The 21,629-nt window shown below is 44.0% G+C and overlaps 1 protein-coding gene across 1 annotated transcript; it reads left to right on the top strand.

The window, feature by feature from the left end:
* Window positions 1-17,604: 17,604 nt before the first annotated feature.
* Window positions 17,605-21,296, top strand: LOC144719917 (protein c-Fos-like). Its single transcript, XM_078596248.1, has 3 exons — window positions 17,605-17,842; window positions 19,280-19,555; window positions 20,127-21,296. Exons 1-3 carry the CDS (start codon window positions 17,696-17,698, stop codon window positions 20,715-20,717), a joined length of 1,014 nt encoding a protein of 337 aa, XP_078452374.1. The 5' UTR covers window positions 17,605-17,695; the 3' UTR covers window positions 20,718-21,296.
* The last annotated feature ends 333 nt before the right edge of the window (window positions 21,297-21,629 follow it).

Below are 21,629 nucleotides of genomic sequence, written 5' to 3'. Positions count from 1 at the left end.
CAGGCGTCAGTTTTCACATCCACCTCAAGTGTACGCGGGCAGCAATGCGGGCAGCTCAGTTTCCCTTCGCCCAGCAGCAGTGCCTTGCAGCTCGGCGCAATTTTACTCTCGGCTAAGTGGATACAAGAACTAATGTCACCACTCACACCCACAACTGGCCTATTGCTTGCCGCCTATCACTCACGCACGGACTTCGCGCTATAACACAATCCTGTGGGCTTGCTGCTTCTACTCGCAAAAGCCCCCTAGCGTGAGAATTTGGGGGGGGGGGGGGTGCGTGGAGGGGGGCTGAATGATTTCTGAGAACCCACAGCTAAAGGCTCGTCTCATCGGCTCAATTCCTCAGTACAATTAAGCGATGGGCATCTCAGGAATTTTTTTTATAAGCACAGAGCTAAGAGAAGAATGCCTGATAAACGAAGCAGATCGTATCGGTACTCATCGTGTATAGCGACGAATGTTGGTTTAACATTTGTTTAACATTGACTGTCGGTCTCTTGTATGGCTCTTTTTAAAAATAAAACAACGAAAACCAATCGAGACAGTCCTGTCTGTTGTGCTAAATGTGTGCTGCTCTAGCATCGCAGCAACTGCACAACGCAGATCTCATGACAGTGCAATCCCCCGTCTCCGATCAAAGCAATGCACGCAAGATTTTAAACAAAAAAATCCGAATTTCCAGCCTCCATAAAGCAAGACACGGCCCCAGTAAGAGCACTCATTTGACAAGGGATCTTGACAATACACTCACAGACGTTGCAGGATCTAAGAATCTGAGCTCTGTAACGGTACGCAGGAATGTTTAAGGCCAATGCTGGACGAAGGCTTCCCCTTGCTGGGTCGTTCGTGGGGGTTGTTTGACCATACGGTAGGTACTTCACTCCGCTGGTCATTGTGGGCTGGTGATGTTAACCACGACACCCACCACCGCTTCACCCCCTAGAGAGACTTTCATGGCACACAAAGTGTACAGTGTGATTGTGGCGCAAGCCAGAGCCCCAGGGCACTTTCCCTTTGTAAACACCAAAGACTGAAGGCTGTGTCAGAGAATGGATTAATGAGGATTTGTTGTAGAAGCACGGACATAAATAAGGAGGTCAATCAGATACATTTACAATGTCTGCCCACACAAGCCGCAGTGCATCGAACACCCGGAGCCCTGTTTGGGGCACGGGGAGGGGTCCGGGCTGGGCTCTGGGTTCTATCGCTTCACCAGGCGAGGCACGTCGTGGTGTGACATTCACACCACGCTTCCCGGAATCGGTCCGTATAAATGGCAGGGTCGGAGCCGAGAAGAACGCATCCCGGAGGCCAATGGCCCTTTCCAGTAAGTCTGGCAGTTTTACTGCCTCTATCAAGGGCGAGGGGCGTTCGAGGGGTGGCCGTGATCACCCCGGCATTGACAAGCGACGGCTGTGCGCAGAGAGAGAGGAGAGAGGCTCAGTCGCTTCGGCTTTCGCACCCTGGCTGGGATGAGCGCTGGCGACGGTGGATGAACGAGCTTGACAGCGTGTTAGAGGTCACGTGCTGGGGGCGTGCGAACTGCATCACAGAACGGATTTGCTTTTGTCTTCACATCGTTGTTATTATTATTGTTGTTGACTTGTTGGCAGATGTTGGGAGGCTTCAGGAGGGACTTCATCCAGCAGTGGATCGATCATGGTCGATGATGGTAATGATTGTAGTGCTGTATTGTTTTTTATCAATATCGGGTGAGGCAGGAGTGCAGTGGTTATCGCACTGCACTATGCGCCTGGCGACCTGAGTTTGATACCCGGCGGTGGTTAACAATCAAGTGGCTAGTGACATCTGAACGAGTCCTGAGCCAACTTGCCCTGTCATCAACCTGCAAGTGACCAGTGTGGTAAAGTATGGTAAAAAAAAGAACTCATTAAAACTTATCAAAATGTCTTGATCCACCAGTAGATTTACAAATGGCTGTAAAACATTTTTTTTTTTATAATTATCACGGTATCATTTATCATGCTGCCTTTAGTTTACACGTATTTAATCAGAAATGCACACGTGCGTAAAGTGCTAAAATATCATATCAACCAGGAGGCCCTGGGCACTTAATTATTTCGCACACCTTCATCGTCCCGATTCCATCTAGGCTGATGAGGCTGATTCCAACATGGGGAGTTAGCCAAAGGCCAACATCTCACATCACTGCGCATCTGATCAATCCACAGCTGGATGATGAAGGCCTCCTGCCCAAGCCGTCGCCATCTCTGCCGATAATTAATACACCAAGCACCAGCACACAAACTCACATCCCTCCATTGCCTGCCGGGTGTACGTCCTCTCGGAAGCGTTCCATTTATTGGCTTTCACTCCGTCATTATTCTAAGCCAGTGTTCATCATCCCTTGCAGTCATGATGTGTCCTGCCCAAGCCCTGTATTTTTCTTAACAGTCCGCTTTCTGCCTTTAACCTGCACCTCTTATCTAATCCCTGCCTTCGCCTTTCTGACTCTCAATGCAATGCCAATAATATGCATCTGCTAACCCTGCCTTGGTTTGGATGCGAGAGATGGTTGTGTGCTTTTATTTTGCAACATGACGGTTGTGCCATCTTTGATGAATAAAAACGCCTTACAAAAATTGGCAGGGACTTCTTCATTCAGCTCTTAGCACAAATTATTTACAAGAAACAGCATAATTCCCTGCAGTGGAAACCAAAGTAATTGCGTTTTCTTTAACCCTGATCTCACAAGTCGCCACTGCCAACATTGCTTTGCGAACATTCGCCTTGTTTTTTCTGTTCTTTTTTATGTTCTTCCGATTGGAGTTTGTACCTATTCGAATGTATCTGCAATGCAGGCAAAAGGAGAGCCACGTGACGGACGACACTCGTTGGCAGAGGAATTTACCCCAATTCGACTTTTTTAGTCTGATGGATGCTGACAAGAAGGGATACAAGCCTTAGTGTGTTCTCAGTGAGGTTCATTGGTGTGCAAAATAAACATACGACATGATAGTATTACATTTCACCTTTGAAAAGTAAATACGGCCATGTTATTCATTCGAAAATCATTACTAATACCGGATTTCATTCTGAAACTTCATTTGTAAAATGTGTTTATATGGACTGGAGCAGTGGTGAAGTGATGAGTGCGTTGGTGATATGAACCTGCCGACTTGCGTTTGACAGTAAGTGATATCTAAAACTGATCCTCGACCGCCTTCATCAACCCTGCATTGATCTGCATGGTGAAGTATGGTCAAACAACTCATAGGGGCAATACAGTGTGGAGAGGCCTTCAAAGAGCTGTGGATTGACAAAAGGCTGTGAGAATACAAATAACAATTTGACGTGTTATACAGTGTGATTTCACTTACCCAGTGTTTAATATTGACAAAGGGGACAACACAGCTCTCCAATATGTTTGCGGATTGTCATGAATGTTGTTTGGTGGAACCCTAAAACACATCAGAGAGCTGTATACAGCTCAACTGTGAAAACCTACACAGTCGTAAGGTGACAACATTACGGTATAATTAGAATTCTGAATCTAAATCTCTAGCTGTACTCAAAAGCTGGTTTATTTTCATGACAGCTATTGTGCAGTTTATAAATGTATATTCCGTAATGAGTTAAATGTGTCTTCAGTGCATAATGGTTTGATTATAGTCAGATGAATTAGCTGATGCAAATCATGAAATAGGAAACTATAATGTCAACTACTGCCTTCCATTCGCATAAACCGTTTGAGACTATGATAATGTTGGAATCGTTTGCAACATCAGTGACACTGCAATGATCTAACATTCACATATATATGGGAATTGTACAGCCCCTTTGTCATTCCACGCCGTGTCGGTTATTCGGCATGTTTGACCATACTTCACCACCCTGGTCAGTGCAGGCTGGTGAAAAGGACATGCCTAGAATCAGCTCAAACGTCACTCTTCACCAATATTAGCTATGGCCGGGAATCCAACTGCGGTGACCGGGTTCAGTGTCGTGTGAGATCATACTGCACCACTGCTCTCCCATATACGTACATGAAGCCAGCACTGTATTTCGAGAGTACAGTATATGGGTGTCATCCTTTTACGCCACACTATATTTGTCTCTGTTAATGTTGACAGCCCTGGAAAATTGCAGTCGTCTTTGTTCACATTAATTAGTGGAATAATTAATTGCCGTCCAGGTGTTATAACGAATTATGCTAATATTCCATCCGTGGCTGGAAGCTATTGGGCCACATGTATTATTGAGAGGGTGTATGTGTCACACTCTTACAGCATTGTTTATCGAGCACAGGCGGACTTCCGTTGAGTTTGTACATTGTATTAATTTCACCGAAACACATTGAGACACCGTCGGCTTCCCTTACAAGATACAAAAAGACGCCACGCGGTCCTTTGAAACGTAACGCTTCCTATGAAATGCATAAATTATATATTGAAGCTACGGAGTTGCAAGCCTCAAAGAGATACTGTTCTTTCATTTGAATTTTTTTTAATTCTCTCAGTACTGTGCATGCAAGACGATGTCAATCACATATCAGTCCATAGTGTGTGTCGTAAGTTCACAATAAAATACGATTAATACAGTGCTTCCTTAGTTGTGCAGTATTCTATATTTTGGTAAAATCTTACGGCACTGACAACATAATTTGTTTTAGTTACTGCCACATCATGAGAATTGGCCAAATATCATATTTTATATTAAGAAAAAGGTTTACAAGAACACTTACACTTTTGTTTACTAATACAATGTCCCTGGCTACTCTTAGGATACATTCCACTGATAAATATGCGGATATAATAAGCCCATTAAATTGGTACGTGACCTTGGTGTATGTGTATGTATACAGCATATACTTCTAAAAATAACGTTCAAATCAAATTTACAACCAACGTCATGAATTTTACGTGATGGAAATCTTTCATCTCCATTCGCACAGCCTGTGCAAATATATGTCCACGTACAAAAGCGCCTAATTGAATATGGCGTGAAACAAATATGCAGTAACTGATTAACACGACGTATTTATTTTATTTATTCAAAAAAAAAATTAAAGACCCCCGTTACAATTAAAATCATGGAGAAGTATACATAAGCAAGTTGTAACACATCAGTGGCTGCGCTGCGCGACCACGTTTGATGCCCCCTCCCCCCGCCCCCCGCCTTCTCTATCTGGCACGAGGTATAAATAGCCGCTCGCGCTGCGTCACAATGACGCGCGGAGGCACGCGGCGGGCGAGGCGCCGCGTCACGCAGAGGGCGAGCGGGGCGGGGGGGGGCTGGAGGGGGCGTCTCCTGGCAACAGGCGCGGCTGGAATAATGATGATGATCATGATGACGATGATTGCGGTGGTGGTGGTTGGTGGTGATGATGATGATGGAGGATTTCTCGTGGATAATGAAGAGCGTACGAAAGTATGAAGAGCGTAACGACGGGAAGAGATAGATTTTTTTTATCTGAATATTTAAGACTGGAGGATGATTGTGGTGGTGGTGTCATACCTGTCAGTGCCCACCTTATTACGGACCAATTCAGACCTTATTGATCACACCCTGACCTTATACGTCTCAACGTTCATCCTACAAAGTCCCATCACAAGGGAGAAACACAAATACACAAAAATATGTTTTTTTCCCCCGTATTGAAACGGCAGTACACCGTATGGACCTGAAAACTCAATTTTCCTGTACAAGAATACGGGTACACCGTATGGGTTGACATGTAGGTGGTAATGATGATGGAGGATTTATCGTGGCTATTGAAGAGTGTACGAGAGAAAGTATGAAGAGCGTAACGACGGTATAAGATGGATTTTTTTTAAAAAATCTGAATATTTATTTAATACTGCAGGATGATTGTGGTGGTGGTGGTGGTGATGATGGTGATATTTTCTCGTGGCTAATGAAGAGCGTACGAGAGAAAGTACGAAGAATGTAACGATGGTATGACATGGATTTAAAAAAAAAAATCTACATTTAAGACTGGAGGAATCTTATGAGCTATAAAGATATTTTTTCACAGATGTCCTTTCGGTTTTTTTGGGTTAGATCACATATATATAAATGTGCCACCACCCGACACAGCTAATTAGTAAAGTTTGTCTCGTAAACAAAACGTGCCAACTAGTTGCTACTTCAGTACACCGGTGTGTTGGACAGTAAACCCACCAACATTTACCATTCGAGTACGACGACGTTTCGCTGGTGATTACAACCAGCTTCATCAGGCGATATTCAGAATTGTAAAGAATTCTTCCTGTTTCAGTCTTACATAGGGGAGTAAAGGTGATGTCATCAGTGTGGGCCTATCTGTCGCGAAGATCAAAGTGGGGTTAATGTAGTCATGGAAGTTATAATGAATCATGCTAATCCGAGAATATGCAATATACAATAGGTAACGTTTTGGTCAATGGCCCTTCTTCAAAGCACATAAATAGAGAGGCTAGGGAGATATAACAGATAAAAGTTGGAAACTGCTCTTTACACCATGGGGCATTCTTGGTGAGATTAACATAAAACACATGATCTATTTTTCCATATGAATAATTACGCTAATGGCTGCTATTGAGTGACAAATAAGCCATTCAACAGGCTAAATAATTTTAAAAGTGTTTTTGTCGTTAAAAGTGATTCTACACAACTGCCAACAGCAGCATCGCCACGTAATATATGACAGCGTTAAGAGAAGTGCGTTATAAGTGATTTAGCCATTCCATTTATGTCTTGCAACTGGTGAATTGCATAGACACCGCTCTCACATTTGATATGTGTATACTAAATGTGATGCAGCGCTAATTTCTGAAATGGCCCACGGTTTGGTGGCGTTCGTGACAAGCCGCTGTCGTACGCAGGAGAGAAGCGAAATGCGGGAGGAGTGGGCAGGGCAAACTGGCGCTGCAGGCTGCTCCTCTGATGCACGTACACACACACAGACGTATTAAAGCACGCAAGAGACACGCACGGGCAAGGGCACGCCCTGCAACGCCCATGTCCCTGCGGTTTTCATTCAGCTCAGTTGAGGCTGCTGGTTTGCTGCCTGCCTGCCTGCTGCTGCTGTTGCCAAAACGCGGAAACACACTGACATCCCTGTGGCAGTCACACGTGCACGCACAGTTTTGAACAACTGCATTCGCACATTTCTGTGCTTCCTTAGTTGTGCAGTATTCTATATTTTGGTAAAATCTTGCGGCACTAACAATATATATATTTTTAAAGTTACTGCCACATCATAAGAATTGGCCAAATATCATATTTTATATATAAAAAAAGGTTTACAGGAACACTTACACTTGTGTTTACTAATACAATGTCCCTGGCTACTCTTAGGATACATTCCACTGATAAATATGCGGATATAATAAGCCCATTAAATTGGTACGTGACCTTGGTGTCTGTGTATGTATACAGCATATACTTCAAAAAATAACGTTCAAATCAAATTTACAACCAACGTCATGAATTTTGGTCTGCTGCCTGCCTGCTGCTGCTGCCAAAACGCGGAAACACACTGACGTCCCTGTGATAGCCACACGTGCACGCACAGTTTTGAACAACTGCATTTGCGCATTTCTGGTGGTGGGAGGGATTTGAACTTGTGAAAGAAACGTGCCCTGACCCGACACTCCGACTGCCCACGGTGACACTTGCTTGGATGGGTCACTTCCACCGCCCATCTCGTGCGTGATTGCTGGCTCGTCGTGTTTGTGTCTGTTGACCTGGACACTTCCAGTCTGGGTGTTCTTTATGTCCTCGGTTCACTGCCGCCCCTTGCCCCATAAACACCACAATTCATCTGCCACCTCTGAGAACAGTCTAGAAAACATTTACTATTTCACTGCTTGTCTGGACGTTTAAAACAAGTCTTTTTTTCTCAAAACAACAAAAGGATGGAGACGTATTTAAAAAAAATATGGACGTGTTTTTACGTGCTTTAAACACATTGCAGTATTTTTTACTGTAAATGTAGAATCCACGCTATAAAGTTTGAAGTTATTATTGTATTCTATGGGTCTTTCGGTAAAGCCACGTAGATATAAGAAAAATAATAAAAAATATCACGACGTTTCGATCGCAACACAAGCAATTGTCTTCAGGTGAAAAAATACAGCTAGAGAGCTGCTGAAGCAGCAGGGTGTTATATAAGCCTGAGATGGGTGAGCCCAAGGGTAAGTGGGCGGGGTTAGATATGGAATTATTATTGGTTTAATTAAAAAAAATTACTTTACTGAAACGCAGCACGTTTTTTTAACACAGAGACAAGAAACATTTATTAACACAGACGAGATACATTTAATCGCCTTATTTGTGCACGGAAAGCACGGCGCGAGGCCTAGTGCGGCAGGCTTCGCGAGGCCTAGTGCGGCAGGCTTATTAACACAGAGACGAGATACATTTAATCGCCTTATTTGTGCACGAAAAGCGCGGCTTCGCGAGGCCTACTGCAGAGGCTTCGCGAGGCCTAGTGCAGAAGGCTTCGCTAAGTCTACTGCAGAGAAGGCTTCGCGAGGCCTAGTGCGGCAGGCTTCCCGAGGCCTAGTGCGGCAGGCTTCGCGAGGCCTAGTGCGGCAGGCTTCGCGAGGCCTAGTGCAGAAGGTGGTGGTGGGGGGTGGTGGGGGGTGGTGAGGGCTGGTGGGAGGGGTGGTGTTGAGGGTGGTGTTGGGGGGTCTTTAAATCTCACAGCGTTTCTTGTCAAAACAAACACTTTTAATTAACGTTACACTAGAATACAGTTAATTTTTTTCTTTAACTCCTCTATACCCGGTCGATATCCCTGTACCGGTACTACTAAGTATTATTCCTACCAGCCCACCCCGCAGGGTCCTGTTTATTGGTTTAATTAATCTCGAGACCAATGTTATGTAAGCTGCACTTTGATATTTATTCTCCTCCATCCGAATACATATGTACACCCTGCTCTTCTTCGAGTAACCAGGTAATCAATGACCAACAAAATATTGTATAGGAACACAGCGGAAGATTGTTCGAGTGACTACGTTGAGCAGCAGCTGAGTGTTTGATTGCTGCTGTGAACAGTGGACATTCCATGTACTACGTTTTTGTTTATTGGGCATGGAACAATTCACAATTCGGGGTATATATATATTGAACTTCTTTCGCACCCTACATAGCCAACCGTGCTAATCGGAGGTGTAGGAAATCGTGTCAAGAATTGTACTAATCAAATATTGTCTTCTTTCTACCACCTTTGTATTTTTCTTTTTCTCTCATTCGTGCAGTGTTATTTGCCCCATCAGCTAAATTGTAAAATATGCATTTATTTTGCAAATCATTTGTGTAAAAATCATAATCGTATCGTTCCGAAATTCAATGCGTGTGCCATGAGCTTAAGAATCAATTATCATCGTGAACCAATGCATCACTACATGCCTAATGTTTATAAATGCCCAATAACGCTCATGGTTGATGGTTGAGACTAATGACAAAGTGGTAGCCAAATGAGGGAAGACGCCCAAGAGATGTGAACCGCAGAGAAGGAGCGATTCAATCATCTCAAATACCGGCCTTAGATTGATTGTTACAGCGTAGGGTTGTGAGGGCAATGGCTAGGGGAAGCCTTTATCCATACGTGTTGATTGTTCACGGCTCATGATCATAATGACGACTTATCAGGGAACCAAACCCCAAGAGCAACGGCCATTAATTCTGCAACCCATCTTCGCTACTGGATTGTCAGAATGTCGTCTCGTGTAACTTCATTTGCATGCACGCATCAGTCTGCCACCAACAAGTGCACTCGTACATCGCGATGGATGCCGTGTCCACGCATTTTATTTCCTATTTAGATTATGCCTAATGGGATCCATCGCATGGGTGTCATACTGAAAGAAACCGAGTGCCGCTTGTTTATTATCTATGCGTTTATTTCAGCGCACTGCAGGAAGTCGTCGCACGTCAACGAGCTATATATTATTAAAAGTGATAAGACACTGTTCCCTATGTGAACATGCATACCGCATAGCCGTCAAAGGCAGTTTTCCTTTTTAAAAAAAATTAACAATGCTCTTTCCAAAAGTGTTCCTGGTGGAAATTCCAAACAGTATTTAACATGGGCAAAAATAGCACATTTACCAAAAATCTGACGAAAATGTCCTTCCATTGTCTGTACTTTACTGGAAAACTCGTTTGGAAATGCTTTTGTTGGCTGCGGCACTTTCAAACAATCAACTTACATATATAATTCTTCTCCGGACATGCCAATAGAGTTACAAATTGTGCATAGTATAAAGCAATATGCGGTATGTTTAATAACTGCCTGGATAATATGCCATGTGGCATTATGAAAGCACGGTATATTGCGGGTGTTTTTTGGAGAGGTAGTAGCGTGACTTTTCATGGTTTCACTATGAACGCTTTTACAACAACGCTTGTTAATGTTGTACGAAGTAAACACGCAGGAATTTTTACAATGCAGAAGTTGCATATTTCACCTCTTGCCCCCTTAAATCGGGAAGCTAGACAGGTTTACTACTGAAATGAGAACCCAGCTTCATCCCGTGAAAATTTCAGGTTTGAGTCTGGCTGAGAGTTAAAGGCGTAGAAAAGTTATGAAGCAGTGCTGGTATGGTGTGGAAGAATGCACCAAAGTTGTATCATTCATTCTCCCAAGCCACACACGTAATTATTTACATTTATTCTAGCAAAATAACGCTCATATTAGCTAGCCATTAAAGTAAATGTGCACTGTGTATGGGACAGGGCATGTGTTCTCTAGGGATATATGCCTTAGATCATATAGCATACGTAACATATCATACAGAATACACACAACCTAAGTTCTAGTCTACATATCTTCTGGACTATTCTATATGTATTCTGGTGTTTATGAAACATCTCATTGTACATTACATATTAAGGAATGTAAACTATGTAAATGCATCCTGTTCAATGCCAACACATCCGAGGATGAATGACTCCACCCAACCTCAAAGGAACACATCCTTCCTGGCACGAGTGCTCTCAAAGTGAACAATGCAGCTGCTGTGCGATCATGCTGTTAGTAAGGATGGTGTAGGCTGAGCCAGCGCCCTTGTAAAATTTCCATTAAATCAAACCGTTGACATTTTTCGGCACAGGATATGAATTAGTTTATTCTAATTAACAAAAGTATTAAAATTCGAGCATGACATTAGGCAGGCAATGCTTAACTTAATCAACAATTAGATTAACCAAAACCCATGAGAGTGGAGCGAACATTCATCATCAGCCAAGGTCAATCCAATCCTGAACGATGGCCTGCCCAAGCTACCACCATCTCTTGTAATCCTGCATTAATCCACCTAGCATCTACAAATGAGCTGAATTCGTAGCTCCATATCTTCAGTGGACTTCCTCATCGGTAGAGTAAGTTATACTAGATGTGTATCACTATGGCAGTGTCCAGTATGTGTCTCAAATGTGTGTTTGCAATGCAAGTTCAAAACCTGGTCATGAGGTTGACAAAGCTCATTATCCCGAGATGGTCAATACAATCAGTACCACTTTGCGAGAAGTCAAAAAGTAGTTGATCTATGCACAGAGGCCCACGTCATAGTAACATGGAATTCCCACCATTGGCCTAAGGCAGCCAAAGTAGGTACGTTTTACTCATGTGCTGCTTTGAGGATAGGGCACCTTGACTTTCAAAACTATTTTTCACAGGCCCAGCACCTAGGCAGAACAAAACATTCAGCACGTCGCAGCGTTTACAGAGCGGCAGCAGCGGGTCGCAGAACCAGAAGTCACTGTTCACTGAACACGGTGATTTAGCCAATTAACCATTCCACGGTCAACCGAATCCTTGCAAAGTGTGTTCCTGCCATTTCCTCCTCCGCACCCATCACCAAAACATGTCGACCAGGACGCCATTTGTCGAGTAGCGTATTAGTACAATGGCTTGTGTGAGAAGATTGTGAAACATATGACATAGTACCTTAAGGTATCGTGAGAATGTTCTCACCTTTTGTAATTGTGTCGCCTTGAAGGAATATTGCAAATGTATTTCTGAGTGTTGCAACATTTTACTTGAATAGCACGTAATATATTTTCATGAATAAACACACTATTTTTTTTGTCTTTGGGGATACATTTATAACATAATCATATAACACCATAGTAACTAAATTATACTTTAATAATAATAGGTGGCGACCTGCATTTGATTTCCTGCCACGGTTAAATATATATCAGTGCTGAGTGATATGTGAACCAGTCCTGGGCATACTCCCTTCACCAACCCGCACTGATTGGTGGTGAAATATGGCCATTTAGTAGATTAACATATGACTATTATTACTTCTCATAGTCATTAAAACAACATAAGGATATTTATTTTTAAGTATCATCTTGCATCAACTTTTCGAAGTAGTCACCATAACATGACAGAACATATCCGTCTGCGAGCAGGTGTGAATCAGTGGTTAATTATTTATGAATGATTTCCGATTCACTGTTTTCAAAGTTAGTTATTTTTTATTCGCCTAAGTATAACCGCGATGTTGCTCCACTCATTTTCAGCAAGCAAGAATAATCAAAAACTGCAGCAGTTATCAGCCCTTCTACAATCCCCATTCAAATGCTCAAAGTGGGCACTTGAGGCAAGGAAAGAGGCGAACGATCAAGAGCCGTTTTCCTTCTCACCGGAGTCATCTGTCGAAGGTTCCAGCTGCTCTTTTTACGCTTGTGTACCAAGGAAAGCCTCACTTGAGTCTCAAGACTCTTTTTCCGGAGGAAAACGATTGATATGTGTTTCCCAAGTAAGTAATTTTCGAGTATTGTTTTTTTTCTAATTTGTAAAATGTCGAACATGGCTTCGCGGCACACAATGGCCTGATCATCTTCGAATGGTATCACGGGATTTTGAAAGCACGTGTCAGTCTTTGTTTACATCCGATCAATTTACTCGTGTTCACAAATCACGGTTGTGTGCTTGTCCCACGGCAGTCTGCAGCAAAAAATATATGTCCACATCGTGCTGAAAAACACAACCCAAACACACATCCGAGAATATAACCTCGTCAATTCGTCCATTCACTCTAAAGGATGTGCATACACTTACAGAAACATCCGTGTTTTGCGACAAACTGGTGCTTATGTATTTAACATTTTGATAAGTGAAAATGTTGGTTTATACAGTCAAATGTATCAATTAGGGAAATTAAATGGTAACTGAATGACAATAAAATTTTACTCATTCCAAAAGATGCTGACATTTTTTATATATATTTAAAACCTGTGCAAGAACATCGAAAATCTACAAAAGCCCAAAGTTTTTACGTTAAAAGTTTGGGATTGTTACTTCCTGTGTCCCTTGCTGTCATGTTTTTTACCATGTCACTGACCTGTAATTACATTTTGTTCTCTTCATTGGCGAAGTTAAAGAGTAACTTGTATTGCACTCGGCTGTGGTCACTTCCTGTAGAGACACCTCTGATAATCTGGCAGTTTTCCATCAGAGAGAGGCTCCTTCGGGTTTTTTTAAAAGCTATTCTCCATCCTCACTGGATTAAATTATAATTATCATAGGCATTCTCCTGTCTCACTCTAATGTAAAGTTTATCAATCATCCTTTCACCTGCCTTTCCATGAAAGTTGCCCATTGTGAACGTGTGATATTTTATTGCCTTCTTTCAAAAATCTGTTAACTTCTTTATACATTTGGATTTAAAGCTGAATTCTTTATACATTTTCTTCTCTTTCTACATCATCACGGCTTGATTCCATTTTTAATTTGTAATCAACTCATAGCAGTTTGAAGAGGCAGGGGAAATTAAACTGGTTGTAAAAAACTAATTCAAATCCCGACAGAAACAAAACGATCAAATGAGATACATGTAATTGAAATGGTGGGAAATAAATAAATAAATGCGATTACGTAATAAGATAGCCCAGAAATGTGTGTAACGCGCGTTACTCACTCCACATACCCCCCCCTAATTAATAATAAAATAATCATGAGTGGGTGGAATTTTTACACTCCCCCAGGTCGAGCGGAGAAACATTTTTTTTACGCAAATCCGCTTTAAATTTGACGTTTCTTTATTGAAAGTTAAGCAAATAATTAATTCTACGCAGCAACAAAGTGTGTTTGGTGCCTTTATTTATTTCTTCAGCACTTGAAACAAAAGGTAAGTCTAATTTTTGCTTCTGCATTATTATAACATATATACATTTCTCCGTGATTTTCCAGACATTGTATCGAATTCAAATTGATTACAATCCCAGCAAGCGATAGCAGAAGAAAATAAAGTGTCAGAGCAGTGATTTCGAACTAATTGAAGGTGATTTAAAGCTTTCGTGACTGCAGGGATTCATATTCTTGGTTCTTTCGGTAAAGTCACGTAGAAGGGAAATAATAAAATAATAAAAAGATCAAACAAAAGTCTTTTAGTATTTGTATTATTTTATTATTTCCCTTCTACGTGACTTTACCGAAAGAACCAAGAATATAATTGAAGGTGAGTTAAATGCAATGCTACAGTGACATGAAGTGAGGTGTTTTATGACGTAGTTTTGTGCCAGATTCACTGCCATTAATACAATGCTACAGTGAAATACAGTGTAGTGTTTGATGACATTTATTGCAAGATTCACTGCCATTAAATTTATGCAAGATACAATTATACTCTGCTCAATTTTTTCGTAAATATTACAGATTCCGTCCGAGGACGGGCAAAAGGCTAGTTAAATAATAAGACATTTAAAACACACACAAAAATGCATGTTGAAAAAAGGGAGAGATACGAAAAACGGTCGTACAGGCGGAACCCAAAATCGAATCAAACGGAATACACCCAATCTCATAAAATTTCAGAAGTCAAGCAAGACAACATCAGAGTGCAGCGCCACATTAAATACGCACTACAATGACAATACTTGAAAGCGATTTGAAGCATGTTTTATTTGGGGGGGGGGAGAGCTTTGTGACGTCATATTTGAGGGGGGGTCTGACTTTTTGTGACGCCGCGTGACGAGGGGGGTGGTGAAAAATCGTCCAAAATCTATGGACGGCCCCTAATCCTAGAGGCTACATGTTCGAGAGGGTTTTGCACTCTATTAAGTCATTTTCTAAACAATGGAAATTAAAGGTATAGACACTACGGAAAAGGCTGTGTAATGATAACGTAAGTAGCAGTGGAGGTAAGACATTACAATTTGGCCTGAAGACGAGCTCTTGCAGGGGGACGCACAGGCAGACGGAATCTCAGCCCAAGAACGTACGGACTCGTTCAGTGTGGTTAATTTAAAATTCACGAAGGACCGACATTAATATTGGCAAATATGTACGATTCACGTGAAGCTTAAGCACTATGGATTCGTGAAGAATCCACAGATAGCTGGGGTAATGAAGCAGAGTGAATGTGTGGTTTCAACAATAGAATGTGTAACTGAACACAAGAGCTGACAGGTGATATTGCAGATGTGATGACAGGAGAGGCATTGAGATAGTGTCAAGACACTGTAAGGTAACACCAGTCGAGACAGATGTATTATGTTGTCTCATGTATACGTACCGTACCCCTTTGTCCATCGACTTGCGAACGGGTTCCTCCCCACGCCAACGGGGGGGGGGGGGGGCATGGAAAGTTATATAACCATATGTGAAGGGAGGGGGGCATACTATAGAGGTATAGTACAACAACGGATTTTGTTGCGCTGACATTAGCTGCCAATCACGTAGTTCCACAGCCTGTTTCTACATGGTGGTCACCCATCCAAGCACTAACCAGGCTCAACCCTGCTTTCGCTTCCAAGATGAACTCTACAAAAATACAGAAATCACAAATTGAGAGCGCCACTTCATCTTTTCACACCACCCACGTGATGCATTTTGCCGAATAGAAGACGTTTTTTTTTTCTCACGTCATTGAATGTTACGCTTTAATATCTCCAATACAATTTTCGGACAGAAATTGTCTAATGTTTCCATGAATAACGTTGGCGAAAGCGTGTTTCCTCGTATGTATCTGTGCACGCTTGCAATTATACTTAAAGTGAAAGAGGAATACATGGACCAGAGAACATTTTGAGTGCTAAGAAGTTGAAGCGGGGTTTTGACAGGGCACAATGCTAGATTGGATGATGTCCAGTGGTCGAGGCTAATGATGGAGTGGCAGCAAAAGGCGAGATCACGTGGAAGAGGACGTTCACGCTAGAACTGAGCGATGAAAGCAGCCCATGTGGAAGCGCCAGATGGATTTCTGCATCTCAGGATTGTGAGAGATAGTAGCAACTCGGGGAGGCCTTCAACCTGCAGTGGATAATATTGTCAACTAAACCGATTTTTTTGTATACTGTATATGTATATGGCACATTAAATATATATATATTCCATTCAATATGCCATAAACTTTTGTTCACTAGGAAAATGTATTTTGGCTCCAGTGAAATTTAAGATATCTTATATTAATTATTAGTGGAGTAATTTCCACTACTTTAACATAAAAGGGGCCTGGGTACAGAAACAATGCAATAAATAAATAAAAACAGCAAGTGGTGTGCGTAACGCTACGGAGAAGAGCGAACTTCGCGTGTGATCAGATGGGCACCGTCGTTTATGATGCGGGTGTCGATCTCCGTGACGTTAACACGGAATTTATCAGCAATGACGGGAGCCACGCAACGGGCAGCACAAGGGGAAGGTTGATTTTGGCTGCAGGTCCCATCTGGAATTTGAGTTATATCTTTTTTGAATATCTCGAAAGATAATTATTCAGACATTCCATTTGTTGAACAAAGTCTGATGATAGCCAAGTATGCTTGCTCAGTCAAAAGCTTCTCGATCATATTGGCCTGGAACGCCTAATAGATTAAAACATTAATTTGCATTCACGTGTGTAAACAGGATGGATGGCGTTCTGGTTAATGTTTGCTTTTATATCCAAAGCAACAATCCACTTGAACGGCCTGAAAGTGACCATAACAGATACAGTGGCGGCTGGATAAGCATTCACTTTTAACGTTTGAATCTTTAATCCTGTTATCGGCGTTTTTTTTTAAAAGGGTGCTCCAGTGATAAATTCGTGCTCTCTCCCTTCTCAAAAGTCTATCTCCGGGGCCGGAAGTAGCATTTCCTTTTTTAGAATACGAGAGGGAGTGGGGGTGGGTGGAGTGGGGTGGGGTGTAGGGGGTGGGGGGGCGAAGGGATTCCACTGCGACCACGTGGCCGCTGCGCCCCTGCCTCGCTCCATCCTCCCTGAAGCCAAGTCCATATATGGGCAGTGACGGAAACTGACGTCAATAGGGCGGTTCCTGTGGGGGGTAGGGGGGTGGGCAGAACTTAATGGCCGGACTCTACCATTCGACCACCAAGGGCGGGGATCCCAACAAACAAAGCGCCGCAACGTTTCAGTTCGCAGCAAAAGTTTTTTATGGCACAACTCGTCATTAATCACGTCGAGACGGAGAGCCGCCTTCAACCCCGAGGGGATCGTAAGCGAGGATGAGGAGGAGGAGGCGTGATGCCCATGACCTGGTACAGAACCGCCTTCCCCCATACCCCCTGCCCCCCGTGTAAAGTGGTACGCCCCATTGACGCACGTGTGCGGTGGTGGTGGGGGGAGGAGGACGCCCCCCACACCCCCCACCCCCCACACCCCCGCCTATACATTATATAAACCCCGGCTCGCCGCTTTCCGTCAAACTTGTAAGCGAGCGAGTCGCTGCTTCACGTCGTTGGTTGCCGGGTTTGTTTAATATCCCTTCAGTCAAGCAGCCTGCGGTGATGATGACGGAGATGTACTCCGAGCTGCGCACGGACTACGACGACTCGCCGTCTCGTAGCAGCGTCTCCCCCGCCGAGTCGATGTACCTGTCGTCCCTGGACTCGTACTCGCACGTGGGAAGCCCCGCGACACATAGCGCCGGCCAGGTAACCACCACTTGGGCGGCGTGTCGATGCGGTGCAGAGGACTTTGTGTGTGTGTGTGTACAAATATATATATACACTTACGCACTGTGTGTACACGTACACACTGTGTGTACACACATACGTGCAGACACAGACATGTGTACACATACATAGACATACATACAGACATGTCATATTCGGCTCATTTCCACACACACACACGTGTGCCGAATACGGCACACGTGTGTGTGTGTGTTAAGGCTGTCAGTGTGTAGGACACGCGTGTTTGGGTTTGATGGAAGGAACTTAAATAGCGTTGACCCTCCCGCACTAAGAGCTTCTTGGCTCATCAGATTCCCCCTGCAGTCTAGATACTGACTCGGTGGAGTTTCCCAGTAACCCTACGGCTTGTAGACACCGTGCTGTTTAATATACACACACAACTCTGTGTGTCAATGTCATAAGTCCAAGAGATTGAGTACTGCAGTTATAACGTGAATGCGGTCCTGTCAACGCCATGTCACCCGCATCGTCTTACTTGCTGCATCATGCCTGCATGATGATAGTATCTTCTCTTGTTCATAATTTGCTCGTACACACTATATCCGATTGGCCTTTAGCTCAACGTTATGTAACTAGATCACATTTGTCACGAGTACAAACAATATTAGGGATACGGCGTCTCGAACGAGTTAACGGTGGGGTCAGCCTCCGACTTGATAAGCCACAAGCATGCGGGGTGGATGCGTACGTCCATGGTTGAGTGAACTCTTACACAATCATCTGCTCTGTGCTCTGTTTTTTCCTTGCCAATGCGAGTGGTGGTTGGGTGGTGTTCGTTGCGCAATGGGCCACCCTTATTATTACCCTGCCCGTTAGTTTAAGATGCATTTCGCAAGAGTTCGTGCTGTGTTGTTCCGGTCAAACGGTGCAAGTCTCTTATCGCCACCCACGCTTTCGAGCGCGTGTAAATAATTCATGTCCGGTCGTGCCTGTTGCGAAATACTTAGACACACTAGTGGACTCGGTAAAAGAAAATAATACTTTTCCCTCCCCACCCTTGTCGACTTTTGAAACTAATTAATTTTTTTTGTGACTTTTTTTTTTACGTGGAAAAATCGCGTGGCCCATTACAATGCTACAGTTAGACAATACCGGGTATAGGAATTTATATTATAAGTAAATAATACTTGTCACTTATCCAGTATCTTATATTAATATGTGTGTTATAGTAACAGAACTGCAGTATTTAAACTTGAAAACTAAAATATTTTCCAGTTTATATACAACAGTTGTATGTGATTTTCAAATAATTAATTTCTATGAATAACCATGTTATCAGATATTTTTGAAGATAACATGTCTGAGTTATACAGTCTACATTTAACCACAGCCTGTGCAATTAAAGCTGCCTGTATGGAGAATTGACCTGGTATCTCTGTGTGTTCCCCAATCCAGGACTACAGCGTGATGGCCACAGTTAGTGGAGACACCCAGTGGCTGCTGCAGACCGCGGTGGCAGGACGAGTTCATGGGGGCCCAGCCAGGCGTGGGGGGCCTGGCAGGACCCACCCGTACGGCCACGGCAGCAGGGGCCCCGGCAGCTTTAGAGGAGACAAGGAGCCCGCCAACGCCGAAGAGGAGGAGAGGCGCCGCATTCGCAGGGAGCGCAATAAGCAGGCGGCCGCCAAGTGCCGCAACCGGAGGCGGGAGCTCACAGAGACCCTAGAAGCGGTGAGCGTCTCTCTTCCAACCACCCACCCTCCCTCAACATTCGCACATCCATCCACTCGCCAAGACACCCACCTAACACGGCCACCACAAGCCAGTGAACTTCAACTCTGTTATCTAGCTGTTTCTTTAGATTCTGCCTCCTTTGGCTTTGCATGCCCAGACTTGCTCGCACACACGCGCAAGAGCCTTTGATGTCTGCCCTGTGGCAGTTCGTTGGCTGCCAGATACAGGCCCAATATTTTTTCTGTAGTTTCAGCAGTGGTAGCCCAACTCTGTTTTTTATTTATTTAATTCACTGCACTGATCAACCAGATGCTGAGACAGAGTCGGTATAATTGTCAAGGTAAAGTAGATCTGAAAATACATTAATATTTTGGACACAGTGAAACCCAGTTAAGTGGTACAAGTTATAATGACATTGACAAAGTTGGCAACACGCTTTGCACATGGAGTCGTTTTTTTTAAGGGATGAGTAAGTGACGATACTGATGAGTAACTCTATGATAAAAAAAAAACTACGTGAAGTACCATCCCATACTCATCTCCTTTCTTCATTCATTTTCTGCTACAGGAGACTGCCAAGCTGGCGGCAGAACAGTCGGCGATCCGCGCCGACCTCGAGCGGCTTCAGAAGGAGCGCGACGAGCTGGAGCTTGTGCTGGCCGCGCACGAGCCCACGTGCCGCCTGCAGCACGAGCCCGACCAGAACGTGCCGAGCGCCAACTCCCCCCGCCTCTCCCCGGGCCTGCCCGCCCCCAGACCCGCCAGCCTGCCCCCGTTGCAGCTCAAGCAGGAGCCCCCGAGCCCTCCCAGCGAGCATCAGCACCAGCGGCCCGCACCTCGTGAGCACGAGCAGGCGAGCGGCCGGCCCCCGCGGGCCGCCGTTGAGCCGCAGCAGCAGCAGCACGTGGCGCCTCCGGGGCAGTTCCCGCTGGAGGCCGTGGAGCCGCTGCACACGCCCGTGGTGAGCTTCACGCCCGGAATCACGCCGTGCAGCGGAAGTGGCGCCTTCGTCTTCACGTACCCGAGTCTGGCGGGCCTGCAGGACTTCCTGCACTCTGAGCCGCGCTCCTGCGCATCGGCGTTGCGCCGGCGAAGCAGCAGCGGAAGTGGAGACCTGGGAGGAGAGGCGTTGCTCTCCCCAACCATCCTCTCCCTCTGAGCGCGCGCTCTCCAATCGTCCCAGTTTCTGACCCCCGACACGCGCCGTTTAATTCTTCCTCCCCGCCGTCAGGGACTATCTTCCCCTGCACCTATGAAAAAAATGCATTCCACTACAGCGTCTTTCCAACTGCTTAAAAGTCGCAGCAATTCTTCCTTAATTTTAAAGATGCAATTTTCTTTATACTTCTTTGAGAAGTTTTAGGTGCATGCCGAGCAATACCACTGAAATGGTGCATTGTTAATGTTGTGAAACAATGTGTTTAAAGTTGAATGAGGTGGTAGCTTCAATGGAATAATAATACTGTGCTGTCTATTATCCCATGAATGTTATAAGCTGTTATGTTCACGTTGAATTCAGAAACTAAAACCGGCATTGCTTATATATACTCGCTATGAGTATATCACGCATGTAGGATCTGAAAGTTGCATTTCTGGCATCTTGTTAATTGTATATTTACGTTGATAATGTATTTTCTGTAATCGTCACGCGTATTTATTTCGTAAATATATATCGTGTTAATTTATTTTTGCACTATTTTGTTGACCATTGCAATAAAGTCAATAGTTTTTACAATAATGTTGCACCCTTGTGCGTTTGCTTACAGCGTGGTTTATACTTTGCATACCCACAATGTCACACATTAACACTGGCTGATGGTGTCAGGACACGGCAAGTACTGTACCATCCTTGGTTTTACTGAGAGCGCCACTTGGTTTACTGCTGAAGCAAGCGGCAACAGCACGCCTGGCTTGTTTACACAATGTCTAGACTCTTACAGGAACCCTCGCAGCACCTTTGCCACGTACACAAAGGTTCGCCTTTTTATAGTTTATGAATCCATAATACATGCAAACGATGACAACATCGTGATGGGGCATAATGTAAAACGTAATAGCACTGTGTCACAAT

This window comes from Lampetra planeri, chromosome 7 (assembly GCF_965212315.1).
Source record: "Lampetra planeri chromosome 7, kcLamPlan1.2.h2, whole genome shotgun sequence".
NCBI lineage: Eukaryota > Metazoa > Chordata > Hyperoartia > Petromyzontiformes > Petromyzontidae > Lampetra > Lampetra planeri.
This window is presented reverse-complemented; position numbering and strand designations above follow the sequence as displayed.

Excerpts from the sequence above, each read along its gene's own strand:
- LOC144719917 (XM_078596248.1), top strand. The coding sequence starts at position 17,696 with ATGATGACGGAGATGTACTCCGAGCTGCGCACGGACTACGACGACTCG. Across the intron at positions 17,843-19,279 it reads CGACACATAGCGCCGGCCAG|GACTACAGCGTGATGGCCAC; the intron begins GTAACCACCACT and ends TCCCCAATCCAG. Across the intron at positions 19,556-20,126 it reads TCACAGAGACCCTAGAAGCG|GAGACTGCCAAGCTGGCGGC; the intron begins GTGAGCGTCTCT and ends TTTCTGCTACAG.